At 53.3% G+C, this 19,206-nt stretch overlaps 1 protein-coding gene across 1 annotated transcript; it reads right to left on the reverse strand.

Moving 5' to 3' along the window:
- Positions 1-3,514: 3,514 nt before the first annotated feature.
- Positions 3,515-19,197, reverse strand: TPP1 (tripeptidyl peptidase 1). The gene is made up of 13 exons (XM_076071003.1): positions 19,035-19,197; positions 18,050-18,145; positions 16,110-16,249; positions 15,457-15,607; positions 13,631-13,755; positions 12,605-12,789; positions 11,691-11,889; positions 9,257-9,445; positions 7,974-8,046; positions 7,432-7,552; positions 6,930-7,088; positions 5,699-5,839; positions 3,515-5,044 (listed from the first exon to the last, which is right to left on the reverse strand). The coding sequence occupies exons 1-13, from the start codon at positions 19,076-19,078 to the stop codon at positions 4,901-4,903; spliced, it is 1,767 nt and encodes a 588-aa protein (XP_075927118.1). The 5' UTR covers positions 19,079-19,197; the 3' UTR covers positions 3,515-4,900.
- Positions 19,198-19,206: the final 9 nt, after the last annotated feature.

The raw sequence follows: 19,206 nt of genomic DNA on the forward strand, positions 1-19,206 counted from the left end.
CCTATCTTTCTGTGTCTCCCCTGTCTCCCTGTGTCTCCCTGAGTCTCCCCTGTCTCCCTGTGTCTCCCTGTGTCTCTCCTGTCTCCCTGTGTCTCCCTGTGTCTCTCCTGTCTCCCTGTGTCTCCCTGTGTATCTCCTGTCTCCCTGTGTCTCTCCTGTCTCCCTGTGTCTCCCCTGTCTCCCCTGTCTCCCTGTGTCTCTCCTGTCTCCATGTGTCTCTCCTATCTCCCTGTGTCTCTCCTGTCTCCCTGAGTCTCCGTGTCTCCCTGTGTCTCTACTGTCTCCGTCTCTCTGAGTCTCCCTCCTGTCTCCCTGTGTTTCTCCTGTCTCCCTGTGTCTTTCCTGTCTCCCTGTGTCTCCCTGTGTCTCTCCTGTCTCCCTGTGTCTCTCCTGTCTCCCTGTGTCTCTCCTGTCTCCTGTCTCCCTGTGTCTCTCCTGTCTCCCTTAGTCTCTCCTGTCTCCCTGTGTCTCTCCTGTCTCCCAGTGTCTCTCCTGTCTCCCTGAGTCTCCCTGTGTCTCTCCTGTCTCCACGAGTCTCTATTGTGTCCCTGAGTCTCCCTCCTGTCTCCCTGTGTCTCTCCTGTCTCCCTGAGTTTCTCCTGTCTCCCTGTGTCTCTCCTGTCTCCCTGTGTCTCTCCTGTCTCCATGAATCTCTATTGTGTCCCTGAGTCTCCCTCCTGTCTCCCTGTGTCTCTCCTGTCTCCCTGTGTCTCCCCTGTCTCCCTGTGTCTCCCCTGTGTCTCCCCTGTCTCCCTGTCTCCCCTGTCTCCCTGTGTCTCTCCTGCCTCCCTGAGTCTCCCCTGTCTCCCTGTGTCTCCCCTGTCTCCCTGTGTCTCTCCTGTCTCCCTGTGTCCCCCTGTGTCTCCCCTGTCTCCCTGTGTCTCTCCTGTCTCCCTGAGTCTCTTTGTGTCCCTGAGTCTCCCTCCTGTCTCACTGTGTCTCCCCTGTCTTCCTGTGTCTCTCCTGTCTCCCTGAGTCTCCCTGTGTCTCTCCTGTCTCCCCTGTCTCCTTGAGTCTCCCTCTTGTCTTTCTCCTGTCTCCCTGTGTCTCCCTGAGTCTCCCCTGTCTCCCTCTCTCCCTGTGTCTCCCTGTGTCTCCCTGTGTCTCTCCTGTCTCCCTGTGTCTCTCCTGTCTCTCTCCTGTCTCCCTGTCTCTCCTGTCTCCCTGTGTCTCTCCTGTCTCCGTGTCTCCCTGTGTCTCCCCTGTCTCCCCTGTCTCTCTGTGTCTCTCCTATCTCCCTGTGTCTCTCCTATCTCCCTGTGTCTCTCCTGTCTCCCTGAGTCTCCGTGTCTCCCTGTCTCTACTATCTCCGTCTCCCGGAGTCTCCCTCCTGTCTCCCTGTGTTTCTCCTGTCTCACTGTGTCTCTCCTGTCTCCCTATATCTCTCCTGTCTCCCTGTCTCGCTCCTGTGTCCCTCCTGTCTCCCTCCTGTCTCCCTGTGTCCCTCCTGTCTCCCTCCTGTGTTCCTCCTGTCTCCCCGTGTCCCTCCTGTCTCCCTCCTGTCTCCCTGTCTCGCTCCTGTGTCTCTCCTGTTTCCCTGTGTCCCTCCTGTCTCCCTGTGTCTCCCCTGTCTCCCTGTGTCTCTCCTGTCTCCCTGTGTCTCTCCTGTCTCCCTGTGTCTCTCCTGTCTCCCTGAGCCTCCCTCCTGCCTCTCAGAGTTTCCCCTGCTTATTGCTGAGAGTAAGGGTTCAGTCACAGGGCTCAATGTACAATGGGATATTTTCCGTAGCTCAGCCCCAGACAGCTCCGGCTGGAAATAAGCCCCAGATATGAAACACCTTGAGAGTCTTAAGTGCCTAACGTTACATCGATTTGGGCAGCAGCAGCACGCAGTGCAGCACAATCCATTGTATTGTACAGTACTCATGTATCCCGCCTTCAGCCCGCACTGACGAACGTGGTGAAGTATGGCCAACATCCGCGCAGCGTGTGGAGAAGACCCTCATCCAGTGATGTACAACGTGCCCGTGGCATCGTGTGAGCCCCTCCAGCCACTGGGGGCCGCTATATTCAGTCGCCTTTAACCCCCCCCCCCCCAAAAAAAAAATCGGCTCTTGCGACTCTTGATCAAGAATCGCGACAATTCATTGATTTGTGGCGGTAGCAAACCCCCCACAGCCACATCACAGTAGCCTCATTGAAACTCTTACGTCGCTACTGGCGTGGCCAAAGGTTCCCGTGACCTTCGCTCGCCGTTTCCTCCAGCCACGTCGATGACTCTCGTGCCTACTCTCGGAGAGCCACACGGTGCGATAGCCACCGCACTGCAGGGGACGACGTCGCCGTCTCTTGGACGGGTCGTGGCGTGGTTGTGCTATGAGTCGTCGTCGTTGTTCGTGTACCTGGTGCCATTCGCAAACATCAGCACTGTCGCGCAGGCGGTCACGTGGCGAGATTATTATCTCGCAGGAGGTTCGTGGGTTCGATCCCCGATCCCATACCTGTCAACCCCTTATCGGTGCCTCCCTTATTACAGGACAATTCGGACCTTATTGGTCACCCCGTGCCCTTACGCATCTCAACGTTCATCCTACAAAGTCCCATCACAAATTGACAAAATAAATAATTGCCCGTATTGAAACGGCTGTACGCCGTATGGGGCCGTCCATAAATGACGTCACGCGATTTTGGATGATTTTTGACCCCCCCCCCTCAAATACGACGTCACAAAGCTCTGCCCCCCCCCCCCCAAAACCATATTTCCATTTTGAAAATAAAACACGATTCAAATCGTTTTAAACTATTGTCATTGTAGTGCGTATTTAATGTGTAGGAGAAAACATTTATATAAAAAAGTCTATTTAATTAAGTAGAACGTGTTGTCTATATTGATTTAAAGTTGTGCATTTTTATGTGACGTTACATTTCTCAACCCCCCCCCCCCCCCCCGAGGTGCGTGACGTCATTTATGGACGGCCCCTATGAACCTCAAAACTCAATTTCCCTGTACAAGAATAAACCGTTTGGGTCGACACGGTATGCGATCCTGACGCCTGCTGTATATTTGGAGTTTGTATGTCTCTCCCCGTGGTCACGTGGATTTTTCGCCGGATCCTCTGGTTTTCTCTCCACATTTATATTTGATCAACGTGTCTTCAGAGTATTTGCCTGCTCTACATGTCCACGTGACGAGCGACTTCGTTGGGCTATCATTTGTGGCAAGGTCGCTTCTAAAAAAAAGCTTTTTTTTACTCGGCATTATCTGGTAAAATAAAAAGCATGCTTATAATTTAATCGGTGCTCTCTAAAATTTGCCCCAACAGCCTCTGTAGGCTTTGCCTATGTATGCAAAATGTGTATTATGAGTTAACTCATTATAACCCTGATGGTGCTGTTTGTTGCTGGTCGCTTGACGTTATAAAAAACACAATTACAGTTCCTTAATGTACTCACGAAGCCCGAGAAAGGGGGAAACCAGCAATTGTCGCCCCCTCGTGTGCAAACTTGGAAGGGACCTCCTGAAAGAGTTGGAAGGATTTTCCCAGGTGAACAAAAAGTTTAAAAATGTAAAATCTTTCACCCAACAAATTAACTTTTATTGCGTAAATCGCGAATCGCACCACCACCCCAGAGGTCACACCTCCGTTAAATCCCGTCAAATATAAACATCTACATCAGCGCAAACCAACATTACCCGAGGCAGGAGAAGAAACGTGTCAGCAAAAGCCAGCGGACAAGAAGCAGTTCCTCATCGAATGAGCCCCACGCCAGGTCCACAGTAGCCCGGCCCTAGCCACTTTCCCTTCAGTCCTTCACCAGCTGAGATCGTTCATCCCCACCAGGGTTTAGGAAGGCATGCAAATTCCCAGCATGTCCAGGTCAAGCCTTGGACAGTCTGAGAATTGGAAATGTGTTTGGATGGCAATAATTAACGAGCCCAGACGCCCCCAGTTTAAACTGCAGTGTTCATCGAACGAGGGCACGAGTCTGCAACCTGTGGCTCTGGAGCCGCATGCGGTTCTTTTTAAGGACTGTTTCCTGACGTTCTTTATTCAGGATCGTCTCATAATCACGTGCTCTTGATAAATTGGGGGTGGTTTTTTTCCGAATTCGAAAAATCTCTCTTATTGTTTTGGTTTCCGACCGCTTGACCTCGGCTAACTGGGCGATTGTTAATATATTTTATTGTTTCCCTTCAACGTGACTTTACCGAAAAAGCTAAAAATATGAATTACTGCAGTCACGAAAGCTTTAAATCAAAATTTAACTGGGCGATTGTTAGGGCTTGGTGTAGGCGTGACCTGTGGCAGTGCCGCCGATCTCATACAGCAGCTGGCACGCACCGTGCCCTACCACAACGCGACAATCGTGAAACCCTTTTGCCGAATCTTGATTTCAAAGATAAATGTAATTTAAGAATTTTTTTTTACAAAGCAGTACGATTTGCGTCGATAACCAGTCCGCAGTAAATTGGTTTAAAGATCGGTAGCCTCACGCTGAAATGGGTAAGGTCGGCAGGTTTGCTGTGGCTTTTCAACATGGATGTGGTGACCCGGGACTCAATGTGCAGCGTTTCAGGGAGCCCTGACCGGCTTCATGGAGAAATCACACACACACGGTGGCATGCACGGGAATACAGGGGCGAGGAGCGGCATCAAGAAAAATTTCTGCAGTTCCAAAGACTGATTAATAACATGACACAGTGGCTAGGAGGCAGTTTTGCAAGGCAGTGTTTGAAAGTATTTTGTGCGTGTGTGCAGTGCGAGTCTGTGTGTGTGTGTGTGGTTTTGTAAGACCGTGACATTGGGATTGTGTGAGTGTATACCAGTGTGGGAGTACCTCGGTGAGATTGTGGTAAACGTGAGAGCGTGTGAGTATGTGAGCATGTGGGACTGTAGTAAGACTAGCGCGATGGTGAGTGCGAGCTGTGTAGGCGTTCGCCCCCGCACGTCCGCGTGCGTCACTGCCTTCTTAGCAGCGCTTTGAGCAGCGCCGGGTAGTTGGGGGTCCCCCAGCCCGTGACCGGGTCCCACCCTGGCGTGGCACAGAAGCCCACCAGCTGGCTCTGCTCGTCCAGGCAGCCCAGGTGGCACCCAGACATTACCTGCAGAGGCAAGAGGGCGCCACAAGCATTGCGCTCACATATCGGCGGCGTGGCTCAAACGAACGGATGCAGAGGCGTTCGGGGTCGCGCTGCAATGCGGTTCGCTGCCGTGTGGCTCCCTGCCGATGTGTGTTGTTTGGGTTGTGACCAGCTTAGCGCTACGCTGCGCTACAGACCCAGCAACCGAGTTCGATTCCCGCTCACGGCCAACACCAGTGACGATTATCTGAGCCTGTCATGGCCCTTCCCTTAGGTCGACACTCAGCCTCAAATGAGTACCTGGTGCGGTGGTGCGGTGCGTAAACATCACCGCTGGGGCGACAAACGCGGCCGGGCGTGGTGTTGGCCAATCACCCCCTCGTGTGCAGTGCCGGCCTTCATAGGTGCTCGCTAACAGCACTTGCCCCAACAGTCTGTTAAGGCTATACGGGGAGGCCCTTGCCTTTTCCCAGTATGTCATTCGGCTGATGTCCGACCTTTGGCCCCACGTTCTCGGCTCCGCTTTGGAAACCAAAGCGACTCGTCGGACGTCATAGCGAACGACGCGCGGTACAACGGGAAAAAACACAAAGAGAGACCGGCTGAGTGGACGCGTGGCCGGCCCTGACGGGAGGGGGGCGGGGCAGGGGGGGGGAAGCGATGGGTGGCACTCACATCGTAAATGGCGGTGTTCGGCCCCCGGCCGTTGCCCAGTTTATACAGGAGGGGGTTGAGGAAGCCGAGCGCTGGGAGGCCCTGCTGGAGGCGGTGGTCGTTTACCAGCGCCACGATCCCGCCAAACACGGGCGTCGAGGCCTGCGGGCGCAGACAGTGGGAAAAAAACGCTGAACAGTTGGGGAGAGGAAGCGTGCTCATCCATAGAGTCAGTGGAGGGAGTTTCTTACAGCAGGGGATTCGGGGTAGAATGCTAGAGACTAGAGAGGGGAGAGTGCCTTTGACCAAATCATCTGGAACACACCCTGTCTTGTCAGATTTGAGCAGCTATGCAGGGTTGTGCCTGGATAGTGCTCGGACAGGTGACCACACACTGTGCTCGTCACATTGTTATCGGCAACAGACTTTCAGGGATAGTGGTGGGCAGAAGGGCACTATAACAGGATAGCAAAATCCACTGCTGGACTTACTATGCTCCGAGATCTATAATCACCATCTTCAACCCGCACCGACCACATTTTTCCACACAGCTCTAATTTAGCAATCTTTGGAGAACGTAATCAACCAGGCTACGCGTTAACTGTGTGTTAGCCGACTCTCTGCGTTGCATTGCATTACATTCCCAAAAATGTGCTAAGTTTGTTCTCTCAATACCAGACTTGCTGGATCTTTCTCTCCCTCTGCTGCCGCAGGGTCGATTTCCACACAGCTCTCTCATTGACATGCTAATTCCTCTGCTCCAGCAGACCCACCTCTCTCTCTGCCCCACCCCCTCTGCCTCTATTTAAGGCCACGACACAGAGGCATTGGGTCTCTGTGTGTCTATGTTGTGTGTCTCTCTCTATGGTGTCTCTGTGTTGTCTCTCTCTGCGTGTGTCTGTCTGTGTGTCTCCGTGTCTGTGTTTTGTCTCTCTCTCAAATGCAGTTCTACCTGATGACGACTGCTTCTGTTGCAATCGAAACGTCGTCTTATATTGTTTAATTAATTTTCTTTCTACGTCACTTTACCGAAAGAACCAAAGAGTAAGTGTCGGAAAGTTTCGTTTATTTTGTTTTAACCAGGTGAGAACTGAAGAGACTAAGACAGTCTCATTTACAACCAAAATAAAATGAGAAAGAAAAATAAATTGTGCATCATCATCGTCCAGCGGTGAGTGTGGTCCCACAGTCACAGAACCCCCACGTTCCCAGCCCCCCGCCGCCCCCTGCTCATGTCCCCGCAGCATCTCACCGACGTGCCGGACACCCAGGGGATGGGCACCAGGTTGGCGACCACCCAGTAGTTGCTGGAGAGTGCCGCCACATCTGGGTAGGCGCGCCCGCTCGTGTTGTAGTAGGACGCCGGCGGCAGGGGCTTCGTGGTCGCCAGGTAGCGCTTCACGGCGACCTCCTGCCATGCGCGCACACAGAGGCAGAGATCCCCCGTAGAGCCTTAACAGACTGTAGGGGCAAGTGCTGTTAGCGAGCACCTATGAAGGCCGGCACGGCACGCGAGGGGGTGGGTGGCCAGCACCGCGCCCGGCCGCCTTTGTTTCCCCAGTGGCGATGTTTACACACCGCACCAGGTACTCATTTGAGGCTGAGTCGACCGAGGGGAGGCCCAGAACCGGTTCAGAAAATCGTCACCGGTGTTGGCTGTGAGTGCGAATTGAACTCGGGTGGCCAGGTTCGTAACGCAGCGCGCTAACAGCCACACCACTGCACTCCCCACGTGAGGCAGTGAATAGACTCACCTGGTAGGCCGGCCGTGCAAAGACGTTGCTGAAGCCACCGCCGCTGATGTAGTCTGAGACCTCCTCCGTGACCTTGAAGGGGTCCTTAAAGGAGGTGCCCCCCACTGTGGTGACATACGGACTGTAGAGCCACGTGGACAACGCACACGCGCACTCATCATCATCCACACAACACACTACATCCACCATTCATCACCACTCGCCATCCACTATGTCTGTGTGGCAGGTCGTTATGATAATTATGAAAACTTCTATAGCGCTGTAACGTGGAAAATCAAGAATATGCTAAAAGAGTTTTGGCAATAAATCCACACACAAGAGTGCCGGAAAACCCCCATAACACACATCAAACGAGCACAGGTAACAGAGAACACATCAGCTGAAGATACTTCACTCGAGAAGGCAGTATCGTCGGCTTAGCGTTCATAAGTCTGAATTATTCGGTTTTCAAATTATTTATAAACTCGGCGCAATAATTCCCAAACGCCCTCTCTGAAGCAAACTGCAATCGCAGGGGAAAAACGATCGCGCGGGAGGTGCACCTGGAGGCCGGAAAGCTGGGCCGGAAGGTGTCCACATCCTTGGAAACCTCTCGGCAGCCGGCGCCCGAATCTCCTGTAATGCAGCGGCATGCCCACGGGGTCACGGACACGTGGGCTCGCAGACAAAGACCCCTTATATAGCCTTTACAGGCTGTTGGGGCAAGTCCTGTTAGCAAGCACCTTTTAAGGTCAGTCTTGGTGTGGCTGGAACCACGCTCGGCTGCCTTTGTCTCCCCAATACTGATGTTTACACATCGGAGCAGGTACAGTACTCATTTAAGACTGAGTAGATCTAGGGGAGGCGGAGAATCGGTTCAGATATTTTGTTCGTCACCTACGTTAGCCATGATCAGGAATCGAACTTAGGTCATTGGGTTTGGAGTGCGCTAACCACTGCGCCACCGCTCCAGAGACAACAACACCCCCCATTCGCCACTAAGTGGCGGTGACGTCACCACGGCGCTTGTGTCAGGCTAGGAGCACTTTGAAGTCACGTGAAGTGTCGAAGACTAGCTGACAGAATGTCATGAGACAGACCCAGGTGCCATGGGTTGACTGAGATGACTGACAAATGCACCAACTGTGCCCTCTACTGTGTCAACCTGCTGCATTTTAGCTGTCCGGTGCTCTGCTCATTGTTGCAAAGATCGCTCCTCTGCCCTCCAGCTGTCTAGTAGCGCCCTACATGAGCCTCCTCTGTAGAGGCTGATCTTGACACCACTGATGCCAGTCTTCGCCAAATCAACATCCTTCCATACCGCATCAGTCCATCTCTTTTCCAGCCCATGTCGTATCCGTTTAGCCCCCTCTATCCGGCCAAACAGAAATTGCTTGGGCATGCGGTGGCTGGGCATGTGGGCTAAATGACCCAGCCAATGCAACCTTGTCTACCGAAGGAGCTCACTGATGGGAATGTGTCCAGATCTTTCAAGGATTTGTGAGCTCCTCACACAATCCAGCCTGGTTAAACCCAGGATGGATCGTAGGGAGGCCAGCCTGAATGTTCATAACCGGCACAGACGTTCCATTAGAGGGGTCCACGTTTCACAAGCATAGAGAAGAGAGGGCATGACTGTGGCTGAGAAGACAAAGCTTCCTGTGTAGCGTCCACACAGCATTACACAGCTCCAAAGACACACATGGGGTCATGCACACAGACGGGGTCATGCACACAGACACAGACGTGGTCACTCACACGGCGTACCGCACACAGAGTCAAATGCACGCATGGTGGCGGCGGGAATGCTAACCGCCCCCCACCACCCTCGCCCCACAACGCTTACCGGACGCGAAGAGGACGGAGATGCCACGCACGCCGGCCTTGGCGAGCTCGGTGGACACGCGCCTCATGTACGCGTGGGACAGGCTGTCCTCGTCGTCGCCGTAGCTCACCGTGTGCACCCACGGCACGGACGACGTGTTGCTCAGCGCCAACAGCCACTGCAGGAACGGCTCCTGCGTCTCGCGCCGGCCTGCGGAGATAGCCCATTATCCACTCGCCGCCCCCGCTCGCTCACTGACCAGCCCAGCCCCATACCCTCCTCTCTTTTTATTTTGTCTTAATCCCAAATATATTTATCCCGATCGTGCTCTCGGCGTAACGACATAAGATGGAGCACCCACGACGGAATTGTCCAGGGAAGCACATCCAGGTAGTCCCCAACTTACGATGGAGACGCTGCTATATACAGGTAGTCCCCGACTTACGATGGAGACGATGTTATATACAAGTAGTCCCCGGCTTACGATGGAGACGATGTTATATACAGGTAGTCCCCGACTTACGATGGAGACGCTGCTATATACAGGTAGTCCCCGACTTACGATGGAGACGATGTTATATACAAGTAGTCCCCGGCTTACGATGGAGACGATGTTATATACAGGTAGTCCCCGACTTACGATGGAGACGCTGCTATATACAGGTAGTCCCCAACTTACGATGGAGACGCTGCTATATACAGGTAGTCCCCGACTTACGATGGAGACGCTGCTATATACAGGTAGTCCCCGACTTATGACAGAGACGCTGCTATATACAGGTAGTCCCCGACTTACGATGGAAACGCTGCTGATATATACAGGTAGTCCCCGACTTACGACGGAGACGCTGCTATATACAGGTAATCCCCGACTTACGATGGAGACGCTGCTGCTATATAAGGTAGTCCCCGACTTATGACAGAGACGCTGCTATATACAGGTAGTCCCCGACTTATGACAGAGACGCTGCTATATACAGGTAGTCCCCGACTTACGATGGAGACGCCACTGCTATATAAGGTAGTCCCCGACTTACGATGGAGACGCTGCTATATACAGGTAGTCCCCGACTTATGACAGAGACGCTGCTATATACAGGTAGTCCCCGACTTACGATGGAGACGCTGCTATATACAGGTAGTCCCCGACTTACGATGGAGACGCCGCTGCTATATACAGGTAGTCCCCGACTTACGATGGAGACGCCGCTGCTATATACAGGTAGTCCCCGACTTACGACGGAGACGCCGCTGCTATATACAGGTAGTCCCCGACTTACGACGGAGACGCTGCTATATACAGGTAGTCCCCGACTTACGACGGAGACGCTGCTATATAAGGTAGTCCCCGACTTACGATGGAGATGCGTTACGACGACCCCATCGTAAGTCGAAAATGGCCTAGCCTAGCCTACCCAGGAGTCTTAAAGAATGGTGATAAGTTAGCAAAACAGAGCAATTTACAGTACCGTACTGTATAAACTATATACTGTTTGTATTTATTGCACAGTACAATTTTAAGTAAAAAACAAGGTAAATTCTTAGCCTACCTATATGAACTGCAATTTCATAGAAAGTTTTTTTCAGGAAACAATCCTATCTGCTATATAAAAAAACACTTTTAACATGCATTGAACGTATGTATCGTATCGTGGTAACCCTAAAATTAAATCGCTAAAGCTATGTATCATACATGCATTGAACGTATCGTAACGAATCATATTCTACTGTTGTTTCTCTTCAACGTGACTTTACCGAAAAAAACTAAGAATATGAATTACTGCAGTCACGAAAGCTTTAAATCAAAATTTAAATCAAAATTTAAAGATTCTGTCCGTTGTCTGCATACCTGAACGATGTTAGGTTGTTGATGGCTACATTAACTTAGTTGTCGGAAGAGGAGGATCGCGATGATAAAGTACAGTATCGTACCTGCGTTTGCCTGCCGCGCGAAATTAAAAATATTTTACAATTTTGTCATATCGCTATCGCCATCGTAAGATCGAAATATCGTAAGTCGGGGACCATCGTAAGTCGGGGACCATCGTAAATCGGGGACTACCGTAAGTCGGGGACCCTCGTAAGTCGGGGACTACCTGTACTCCAGAACTCGGTGTGAGATCCCTTCAAGTGACCTCTGATTCACACAGCAAGGGGCAGCTCTACCCTGCCACATGAGAGTAATACATTCACGTGATGCAGTCATTGGTGGCCGGGCTCAGACCATAAATGTCGTTTAATCTCAAGTGGCTACCTGGATTCAAACCCAGGGTGTCTCAGCGGTGCCAGCTTAGCGCTGAAACCTCGGCGCCACCCATCCACCAACCCTATATGCTCCAACTATTGAAAGTAGGTATGAGAATAGGAAATGCTACCATCACATTATACCGTGTTTCACTACACCGTAACATGTCGCGCAAGCAAGCACAGAACGCAACCGTGACCGCCAGGGTACCTGGAGTGCTCCAGAACCAAGTGGAGATGTTGGCACCCAGACTCATGATGTACTCGATGTCCAGGCTGGCCTCCAGGCCGGCGCGGAAGCCTTGGTCGGGCCCCACCACCCGGCTCACCTTGCTCTGGTGTGGGAAGCCCTTCCCAAACAGAGCCATGAACTCCGACAGGTCCGACGCGTGGAAGTACTGATCCAGGAACTGCGCCGAAGGGGATGGGTGGGATGAAAGGTTGCGTGGCTGCTGCAGGGGAGCCCACTGAACTGTGCGAACTCAACTATCAGCCAAGCGGCAACGACCATCGCTGCAGAACCGAGTCCCTAGCACTGCCGCCCCCCCCACCACCCCGCAGATTTTGAACCAATCACAGACCGGATTTTCGTCCAACCATAGAGCTTCGTTTGGTTTCAGTTTATCAAATATTCATGCATGGTTCCTCAAGTTTGTGTGTGGAGTTAACATGTTAGGGGTCTGGAATGTATGGTTAGGGTTATTGTTTATGGTCTGGGGTTCATATATAGAGCTAGAGAGAGGGTTTAGGGGTTAGGTTCAGGGTTAGGTTTAGGGTTAGAAGTTAGGTTTCGGGATTATGGTTAGGGATAATGGTTTGAGATTAGACTAATGGTTTATGATGAGGGGTTAGAGTTAGACTTTATGTATAGGGTTTCATGTTTGGGGTGAGGCATTAGTGTTAGAGTCTAGAATTGGAGTCAGGGTTATGGTTTAGGAGTTAGGATGTAGGGTTTAGCGGTTCGGGATTGGGGCTTACGGTAAGACTATCATTCAGGGTTCGGGTTTATGTTTTGAGGTTCGCGTGGGGGAACAGTTGTACGTGAGACCGCATTCCTTTCCGCACAGGTGGGGAGACGGTGGTCTCTGCCCGTGAGCCGAGCGGTGCGTGCGCTGCCGCTCGCACCTGCGCCACCGCCTGGCTGTTGTTGGGGTGGGAGCCGACGTCGGCGGCGCTCAGGTTGTAGCGCTGCCGCAGGACGCTGGGGTTCACACCCAGGTGGAACGACACGTTGGGGGCAGCCCTGCCGTCCAGGGGTGGGATCCGCACGCTGCGGGGATGCCACGACGGGAACCGGTGGACCCCCCCAACTGATGCGTGCATGCACACGCACACGACATGTACGCGCGCACACACACACGCGCGTACACACACACACACACGCGCGCACACACACACACACAACATGTACATGCACACACACACGCGCACGCACAAAACATGTACGCGCACACACACGCGCGCACACACACGCACAAACGCGTACGATGCTGTTAACATGCGGTCAGCGTGAGTCTATCCACAAGCGTTTTATTGAAACCATAAATGGTCAAAGCACTTTCCTACTCACTGACCGCGGAAGTGGTGCTCATCTGTTTACAGCCCTAAACTGGTAGTGGAAATTCCACATTCCTATGGCAGAGGCGAGACTAACCATAGGAAATAAGCATTAGTCGACAAATTACCAAGCCAATTCTTAACTATAAAACATTCACACGCAACCCCGCCGTGTGAGCAAAGTAAAACATTGAGTTTCAATTGGGAAAGAGAGTGAGAGGGGTGGGAAGGGAAGCCGAAACCTCGGCTGATGTCATGAGTTCTAAAATAATCCATTTCCAAGGCAGGTAATTATAGCCAATCTAACCTGGGATGTATGTCACTGACAACAATAAAATGTAAAATCAGGCATTGAGGGAAACTTAGTTAAACGAGGTTAGAAAAGCAGAGTTGGACGTTTTCTGAGCAAGGCTTAACGAACTCCAAATCACTGGCGAAATAAACTCTGAACGCAGCTAAAATGTGCGTTGTGACTCCAGTGAAGGACGTGGGAGTCAGAGGGTATGGGTAAAGCGGTAGACGTTACCGGCGTGGGGTTTCACTTCAGTAAAGTGTCTCTGGCGTTTTTGTGGGTGGGTGAATCTCGGCTCGTACCGAAATCGAGGCAAGCGGCGATGGACGTGGGCAGCGAGTAGGCGGAGAGGGAGCGCACCACCGCGTGCCCGTCGTCACGCTCAAACCGCTGGAAGCGCGTTCCCGGGAGCACGCGGTGCGCCACCCTGCAAGCAGCCACAGCACGCGTTGCCGAGCACTCGGCTAAACATCACCTCCACACGTAGCGCTCCCCTCCACCGCCGTCGCGGAGAGGGAACCTCCCCCATCACAGGCACGCAGCCCCGTCGCCACAAGCGAGCGAGCCAGGAAGATCGTGGTCAACCCTGGCTGGGCCTCGCCAAGTCAACAATCGTTGCGGGCCTCTGCCCAGGCAGAGAAATGGCACCGTGCCGTCAGAGATGGGCAGGATCTACATCAAAAGCAATGTAAATATGTCATTACGATTGTAATATGTAGTTCGTGATGAAAAATAACAATACGCTTTATCCTTTCTGGCAATAATTGCCAATAATTGTAAAGCGTATTCCTATTTTTTCATATTTTTGATACTGGCAAGAAGGTCCCATCGATGTGGTTGGTATTTAAATTACACACCAAGTGCTGGCAATTTGTACCCAAATTACACAAGACATGGTTAATTGGTTATTTGTAGCTGCATTACATTTCCTAAATTTCTACATTGTTTGTATTTTGCCCATCCCTGCGTGTGGGTTCTGGGTGATGGTGGGAACTCGGCCTACATTATGTCCAGGGGGGCAGGGTCACAGGTGGAATACAGGAGGTGGCACGTGGTTGGTAGTAGCCACAGAGAGGTACAACTTTCATTTTTATTCATGCACTTTTTGTATATTGTATTTTTTCTACTGGTTGCACCAGGTTGATGGACAACATTTCCATTAGGAACTTGACCATGTACAGTTGTACATAGATTTTAATGTTTTTGTGATAACTAGGTTTCAGTTGTGTAACCAGGTTCCCATTGAAAAATGGACATCCATTGCCTAATAGGTTTTACCTGTGCCATTAATAAACCAGTAAACCAAACCAATACTGCATGGGGTGTGCTGGGGGTGGAAATATTTTCTGGATCGCTGCAAGCCCAGACAGACCGGGTTTCAATGAAACGTTGATTGTAGGTGGTTCTGAGGGTGCTGGAGGCTGTAGAGGAGGTGGTATGTGAGCATGTATGTTGAACTTCTTTTGCGCCATACGTAGCCAACTGCGCTAATCGGAGGTGTGGTAGCTGTGAAGAGTGGAGGTAGTTGTAGATTTGGTGGTGGCCATCGTGGCTAAACTGAAGCTGTGCCGGCAGGGGCGGAGCCAGGATTTTGACTTTGGGGGGGCTGACTTCAATATTCTGAGATATCCAGTGTTCATGTTTTCCAATGGGCGCCACAAATGTATACGAAGGACATGGCAGACGTGTGGAGTTTATTAATAGGTCGGAGCCGCTGATGTGGCTAATAAGTTCGATAAGTTCGAAAGGCTGCCGCTCAAGCAGCCTGCAGGGCAGCACAAGGTGGCAGCCTGCAGGGCAGCACACAAGGTGGCAGCACAGGGTGGCAGCCTGCAGGGCAGCACAAGGTGGCAGCCTGCAGGGCAGCACAAGGTGGCAGCCTGCAGGGCAGCACGAGGTGGCAGCCTGCAGGGCAGCACACAAGGTGGCAGCACAGGGTGGCAGCCTGCAGGGCAGCAGCACAAGGTAGCAGCCTGCAGGGCAGCACAAGGTGGCAGCCTGCAGCATTTTGCAGCAGCCGGATATCCGGTTATCCTGATTACCGACTTTCCCAAAATTTCAGGGGGGGCTAAGCCCCCCACCAGCCCCCCCTGTGGCTCCGCCCCTGTGTGCCCGTCGGGTCGCTCACCGAGCCGACATGGAGCACAGAAGGAAGTCCTGCGTGAGCACGGAGCTACACTGGGTCACCCCGTGCACCGCCAGCCAGCTCTGCACGGTCCGCTCCGTCTCCTTGCTCGGACGTACGAGCTCCCCCACCTCGTCCAGCAACAGGTGACGGCCTGCACCACACACAGGTTAACGGTGCCGAGTCATCGTCACGCTCACGTCTGCTAAAGAGGTGGCGTTTGCGGAAACTCTTTAGCAGAGGCTGACACTCACCCAGGTGAGTGTGGCGGGGTGAGAGAGAGCTTGGTAGCGAGTGTGCGATTTTTGAGTATGTGTATGTGAGTATGTAAACAAACGCGTGTAAGCGAGCGAGAGCACGCGAGTGTGTGTGCAAGTGAGCACGCGTGTGTGTGTGTGGGAGCAGTCGTGCAACAAATCCGGCAACACAAGTTTGATTCCCACTAACGGTCAACACAAGTGCAGATCATCTGAACCAGTCCTGGGCCCCACATAGGTTGACTCGGCCTCAAATCAGTACCCGGTGCGGCGTGTAAACATCGCCACGACGGAGACAAAGGCGGCCGGACGTGGTACTGGCCATGCCGGCCTTCATAGGTGCTCGCTACAAGCACTTGCCCCAACAGTGTTAAAGGCTATACGGGGTATCTTTGTCACCATAGTTCTCCGAGGCCGGGTCAGACACGCGATCCAGCACAGCGAGAAGAACCTCCACGTTCTGCTGCTTCAGTGCAAAGGTCAACTCCACCTCCGAGTCGGGGGCCACATCGCCCAGGGTATGCCACCCGTCTGGGGCCCTGTGTGTGTGCACACACATACACCACGGGTCACCAACATCATCACATCCACCACCACCACCACAAACATCATCACCATCACCACCACAAACATCAAAACCATAAGGGACTGCCACCCTGCATGGACACTGTGTGTGTACACAGACGCCACGCCACGGACTACCACCACCAATGGCGGAGCCAGGATTTTCAGGTATGGGGGGGCAACCCCTCCAGCAATGAAAAATCATAGGAGTTGTTAGTAAGTAAGGACTTGTCCCTTGCTTTTTATTCGACGCGTGTGCGGCGATGGCGTAGCCATCGATCGAGGGTCGAATTCGAACCGCGTTGTGTGATCGGCATCGCGCTCGCTGAAGGTGAATGCCTTCAGGAAAGTCGTGTACTCTATACGCAACTACGCACAATTCTGTGAGTTACTTATAACTGCTTTTCCGTTACTTATTGCCAATTATGGACGATTGTCCCTGGCGCGTAATAATATGCTACACAGTGGCAGTGGGGGTCGCAAAATGCCGATTTATTACTAATAAACCCCAATTATCCGATCGAATTAGGGATTTCGATCGGATCATTGGGGGGGGCACGTGCCACCTCACCCCCCCTACTGGCTCCGCCAGTGACCACCACCACAATGACCACGACCAGCACAAATCTCACCGTCGTCACCACAATAATCACACCATAAACGACACCACTCTCAACTATCGATATTATCTTAACCACCGCTGCAATCATGAAAACTATCATCACCACCACCACCGTCACGATCATCACACGACCACTACCATCGGCACAATAATCACTCCATCACTGCTACTGGGCCTCTGTGAGGGCGCGGCTGTGGCTCTTTGCGTTAGGGCAGGGAGGGGGCAGGGTGAGGGGGAGGGGGGTGGGGGGGATGGGGTGCGGACGACCAGGAGGGGTGGGGGGTAAAGAGGAGGAGTGGTTTGGTGGGGAGGGGGTGGAAGAGGATGGGGCGATAAGGGGGGGAGGGGATAGGGGTAGGAGAGGGATGGGGGGTGAGGGGCGACAGGATAGTGGGTCAGGTGGGGGGTAGTGGGTGAGGGGTGGGGATAGGTGAGGGGTGGGGATAGGTGAGGGGGGGGTAGGAGGTGAGGGGGAGGGATAGTGGGTGAGCGGTGGGACCGGAGTGACGGGCGGCTAAAGTGCAGCAAGTTGGCACACAGTAGGGTGTTACAGCTGGTGGTGCATCTACCGGTCATCTCAGCCAACCCATGGCACCTGCTGGGTCTGTCCCGAACCCTCCTGTCAGCGAGCCTTGGACACTTCACGTGGCTTCAAAGTGCACCTAGCCTGGCACAGGTGCTGTGGGGACGTCACCGTCACTTAGTGGCGAATGATGGGCATTGGAGGGGGTGGAATCAGGGGTGGGGGATGGGGGTGATGGGGGGGGGTGATAGGGGGTGGGAGGGATAGGGGCGGATGGGAGTGATGGGGGTGGATGCAGATGGAGGGGTGATGAGGGGGAAGTGATGGGGGGCGATAGATGGTGGGGTAGTGTAGAGGTTAGCGCAACGCAGCTGGCAACCCAAGTTTGATTCCCGCTCACGACCAACACCAGCGACGATTACCTGAATCAGTCCTGGTTCACCTCTAAGTCGACTCAGCCGCAAATTAGTATTTTGTGCGATGTGTAAATATCGCCACTGGGGAGACAAAGGCGGCCGGGCGTGGTGTTGGCCACCCACCCCTTCTCATGCCGTGCCGTGCCGGCCTTCAAAGGCGCTCGCTAACAGCACTTGCCCCAACAGTCTGTGAAGGCTACAATGTCTTTGTTACCCGAGAGGCTGATCCGCCTCCAGCAGCACGGATCCCTGGCTTGGTCTCGCCTCCAGCAGCAGCAGCACCAGCAGCAGCGAGAGCCAGACCAGGGGCCTGGCCACACGGGGAAAGTGGAACTGACGTTAAAACAAAACTCGTGAGCCAACGGAGTCGGTCACGAGACACACGGCATATCGGAAATCAGGAGGGCAAGGCGATGTATAAAGATCAATGGACACGGAGACTTAAGAGACAATGGAGTAGTGGTTAAGGACACAGGGACACGGAAAGAGGCATTTAAGAGACGCATGGTGACACACAGGGACACACGGAGACACACGGGGACACACGGGGACACGGGCACGCAGAAACATTGAGATACACGGAGACACACATGGGGACACACGGGGACACACGGAGACACACGGGGACACACGGGGACACATGGGGACACGGGGACACATGGGGACGCATGGGGGCACACGGAGACACATGGGGACACACGGGGACACGGGCACGCAGAAACATTGAGATACATGGGGACACACGGAGGCACGTGGGGACGCATGGGGACACACGGAGACACATGGAGACACATGGGGACGCATGGGGACACGGGCACACAGAAACATTGAGATACACGGAGACACACGGGGACACACGGGGACACAGGGGGACACACGGAGACAAATGGGGACACGGGGACACACGGGGACACGGGCACGCAGAAACATTGACATACACGGAGACACACATGGAGACACACCGGGACACACGGAGACACACGGTGACACAGGCACTCAAAAACATGGGGACACAGACACACACGGAGACACACGGAGACATACGGAGACATACGTGAACACGGGCACTCAAAAACATGGGACACGCGGGGACACGGGCAAGCAAGAGACGACAGCGAATTAAAAAATCAAGGGACTCGGCGACCCCGAGTGGATCGCCTTCTTCTTATGCCCAGTCAACAGCCCCTGTCCCGGCCAACCTGGGCGCCCCCAGCCTCTGCGCCTTGCTCGTCGCGGTCCGCATGGGGGATGCTCTCTCCACTGCTGCCCCGCCGGTCGCCCTTGTCCTCAACGAGCTGCCAGCGGTCACGTGACGCGGGCCGTCAGCTGACCGCGGTGACGTCACGACTTCCGCGTCCGTGTTGACGCCGC

This window comes from Petromyzon marinus, chromosome 31 (genome assembly GCF_048934315.1).
Source record: "Petromyzon marinus isolate PM22_M1 ecotype Great Lakes invasive population chromosome 31, UKy_Petmar_22M1.pri1.0, whole genome shotgun sequence".
Lineage (NCBI taxonomy): Eukaryota > Metazoa > Chordata > Hyperoartia > Petromyzontiformes > Petromyzontidae > Petromyzon > Petromyzon marinus.

Bases quoted from the DNA above. Each gene is read 5' to 3' on its own strand.
- TPP1 (XM_076071003.1), bottom strand. From the start codon at position 19,078: ATGCGGACCGCGACGAGCAAGGCGCAGAGGCTGGGGGCGCCCAG. The intron at 7,553-7,973 runs GTGCACCTCCCG...GTGGCTCTACAG, and splicing joins CCCAGCTTTCCGGCCTCCAG to TCCGTATGTCACCACAGTGG. The intron at 7,089-7,431 runs GTGAGTCTATTC...CGCGCATGGCAG, and splicing joins TTGCACGGCCGGCCTACCAG to GAGGTCGCCGTGAAGCGCTA.